At 40.3% G+C, this 3,773-nt stretch overlaps 1 protein-coding gene across 2 annotated transcripts in view; it reads right to left on the reverse strand.

The window, feature by feature from the left end:
* The window catches only part of ubxn4 (UBX domain protein 4), a 16,517-nt gene that overhangs the window by 3,015 nt on the left and 9,729 nt on the right, over positions 1–3,773 (reverse strand). The window contains exons 9-12 of one of the 2 annotated variants that reach the window (XM_017421073.3): positions 3,056–3,183; positions 2,338–2,440; positions 2,049–2,180; positions 778–989 (exon numbers count right to left, since the gene is read on the reverse strand). In XM_017421073.3, coding sequence (XP_017276562.1) covers positions 778–989; positions 2,049–2,180; positions 2,338–2,440; positions 3,056–3,183 — 575 coding nt within the window. Of the gene's footprint in view, positions 1–777; positions 993–2,048; positions 2,181–2,337; positions 2,441–3,055; positions 3,184–3,773 lie in introns of both variants that reach the window. The other variant, XM_017421072.3, reaches the window with a different exon arrangement.

A 3,773-nucleotide genomic window follows, 5' to 3' on the forward strand; every position in this document is an offset into this window, starting at 1 on the left:
TGTAATCATCAAAATTAAACGAAATAAACATTTGAAATATATGAGTTTGTATGTAATGTATGAATATAATATACAAGTTTCACTTTTTAAATGGAATTACTGAAATCAATCTACTTTTTCATGATATTCTAATTTTATGACCAGCACCTGTAACTCTCAGCTGTGGTGGTTTGGGCATCTCTTCAGGGTGCCTCTCTCTGGAGGTATTTCTCGTGTCCCAAACCTGGCATTTTGTTCTGGAAAGACCCAGAACCATCTGGAGAACAGCAACATTTGGGCTTCACTCCTTAATCTGCTGCCTACAAAACCCGACCACAGGCTGAAGACGGATGGATGGAGTCATTTATTTATTAGTTTTATATTTAAAGTAATTATGCAATTGTTTATATGTATTTTAAGTCAGTTTAAGTAATGCTCATAAATTTTGGTAAGATGCTGTACAGGTGGCTCGTTTTTATAGAGACCAGCATGAAAATATGTTTAGCGACTGTCTTGTTACTGTGTTTATTGTCAGGCTCAGTTTTCCTTACATTTTACTGTTTTAAAAACAAAAAACTCAAGTTCCTAAAATGTTAAGTATTCAACAAACTTGCAAACAGGTTTTTAAGAAATTAAAGATGTTTTTTTTTTACATTTCATTTTGTTCAATCACAAATTCTACACCCCTATTTACATGGCACAGGCCAGAAACAAGCCACTGCAGAGAACTGCTTTGACAGAGGAAAACTTTTGTTTTTTTTCCCCCTTCAAGTTTCAATAGAGAAATGTGTTCCTCACCTCTTGGCTTTGGTTGCATTGGATGAATTTGAGTTGGTGTGAGAGCTGAAATGCTGCCCGGGGTTTCTGGAGGCTGATGCAGAGGGGGCTGGGGTTACAAAGAAGGAGCTGAGGAATCGCCATACAGCTAACAAAGGGTAGAGGAGTGTGCCCAGAGCTGCCCAAATACCACTCCCAGAGGACTGGACCACTGTGTTAGCAGGCCGTCCTGACTGCTGACAAACAAAAAGGGTCCATTAATATAGATATAGATATTACATGCAACCGTTTTCTACAGATTTCCCATTTTTTTAAACATCAAATACTTTGTGTCCAACTTACAGCACCACAGAAATGATAAACTTCCACCTAAAGTAAGTTTTAAGCCACCTCTTTTATCTTTCTGTTTTCCTTCCAATGCTAATGTCTGCCATCTTTTAAAGTAGTCTTGATCAATAGTCCTCCAGACTGTGTTAAAGTCTTTCAGGGTTTTCATTTGGACTTCAGATGCTGTTTCGGTCTCAGTCCTTGTACTTGTACCATTGCGACGTATTGTGGAGTCAGTGCTAGAAAACGAGGGAGTGCCCCACCTCAAAAACAAACAGCAGACGAAGAGAAAGTCATGTCATTAAACAGGAACGAACCAGGACCTGAGAGGTCCATCGTCCTTCTGCTGATCACTGACTGGATGTCAAGTTTTCAGCTGACAGCTCTTTGAGAACCCCTTTGTTAAAGCTAAAAATTAATTTTCTGTCAAACTGTTATCTTTGGTATTTTCCATCGATTCAGCTAAAGAAAATGGGAACAACTTGGGTCTTTGTGACAGGCTGCTGGTAACGGACAGATTCAATTTGAACTTTAAGCTGTCAAAAACAACACTGACATGTGGATACAATTGGAACACGGTCCAATTTTTTCTGATCTGAAAAGCTTATGGGTTTATAGCGCAAACATCCTAACAGTAGAAATCCTTTACTGGATAGGTTGGCACAATGTCTCATCAATCAAAGCTTTATAGAAGCTTTGTTAAACCAACTTATTCTCCGCTGAAGTTACGTGGATTTAAATAAAAGCAAATAATTACAGGAAAGTCTGGATCACTGGAAGGAAAACACAGAGGAATGTGGGTTCAATTAAAACTTTTCCATAGTACTGTAAACACAGTCAGCTCTGTGTACTCAGAACTAAAGAGTGTTGGAACGTGGCGTGACGTTCTTAGATTTACATGAACAGAATCCATCCACTCGTCTGATGTACGGACCTGTGCAGAGTGGACTCTGGTAAGGACTTACTGGCAGGAGCACGACGGAAGAACTTGGAGTCAGTTCCAGGTCGACCAGAGACCTGCTCAGGTCTTCGTTGGTGAACTCTCGCCGAGGAAACATGGTTGCCAGTGCGAAGTGACCGTAACGGTTTCCCACCCTCTGCAAAAGCAACACCACTTTTACAGCAATTCTGCGTAATGGAGGCTGGTACATTTAATCAATCGTGTTTTTGTGGAAATTTGATTTTTTTTTTAAAAAATGCTATCATTAGAAAAATCAGACTTGCAGAAGTTGAATCTGAATGAGACAGACAAACCTCAGCAGCAAAGTCCCAAGCCTCCTGTAGTCTGCTTTGTGGGGAGAACTGGTTGGTGAAGGACGAACCATCTGGGAGTCGGAACTGTATCCTTGCAATGGTACTGAGCACACACACACACACACAAAAGACAAATTAATACTGGTAGTTTTCCAAAACAACAACCATTATAATGTTTAGAGCCCACTGCCTTTACATGAGAAATCAACAGTCTATGGAAGGACAGTATACCAGAAATGGTACAATATTTAATAAAGTTTTGCACAGAAGCTGTCTTTTGTTATATATCAGTATATATAATCAATATTACTGCTGAGAGTATAATGTAATGTTTAGATTTTTATGCGTAAAAAAATGGGAGCACTGCATTGAAAACCAAGTAAAAAGCTGCTGTTTACCACTGAAAACAGACCCTGCTGAATAAAAAAAAAAAAAAGACGGAGCAGTAATCCTCCCAGTAACCGATGACCGACAGCTGATTGTTGCAGTCTGATTGCAGACCGCTCTGAAATTTGTTTCATTTTTCTTCCTAATTTAGTGCATCTAAGGTGGAAACGCTCCTCCAAGGGCGTGCAAATCCCACCGTTAGATCAAAACTTGCGCTGAACACAGTGCTTACTGGTCGAGCCTGCTGCTGTAAATAGATGTGACCAGTTTTAACAAGGTTTACGTGGGAGGTATTCGTTCAAAGTAACACAGGCATGAATTATTTATTTACCTCCTCTCTCTGAGCGCCGTCTCCTTCTTTGCCTCCTGGTCTGCCTGCCTGGACTGCAGAAGGGCCTGCTTGGCGGCCTTCTCGTCCTCCTGGGTTTTGGCATAGCGGGCAGCTCTGTCAGCCCGGTCCTGCGGAGGACGGAGAGAGTTCAGCCAAAAAATGATGTTGCAGCGTTTCAGAAATGACCTTTGATTCACTCCACGAAATATCTGCGTTTGCACTAAAGTTGTACTATTCCTAAAATGTGAATCACAGGTTAGCTCAACTGAGATCTCAGTTCCAACAAATGAATCTCATCTTTTTTACAAAATAAGTCGCAATTCTTCTTTCAGCTCCTCCTTTTCTCTCCATCTCCCCTGTCCCAGCATCCTCCTGTGTCACACCAACACTCCTCCTTCACTAAATCCATACACCTTCTCTTTTGCACTCAAACTAAGAGCGGTCCAGACAGAACATTCACAAATTAAACAAAAAAAAAATTAAATCAACAAACTATTGCCTGCTTTAGATTAATAAAAATGTAAATAATATAAATGCTGGTGTAGATTCTCAGTCATTCAGGCCATAGTAAATTCAAAAAAAGACAGATGGTTCGAGAGGGGGGTAAAAGAAGCCATCTATGTCAAAAAGGAGAAACCAACATTAAACAGAGGAGGAGGTCTCAGATTTCAGCTTTCAAAAACATATAATGGAGCTTTAGGCCTGATCCCCAGTCAGT

The sequence above is a fragment of the Kryptolebias marmoratus genome, linkage group LG6 (assembly GCF_001649575.2).
Source record: "Kryptolebias marmoratus isolate JLee-2015 linkage group LG6, ASM164957v2, whole genome shotgun sequence".
Lineage (NCBI taxonomy): Eukaryota > Metazoa > Chordata > Actinopteri > Cyprinodontiformes > Rivulidae > Kryptolebias > Kryptolebias marmoratus.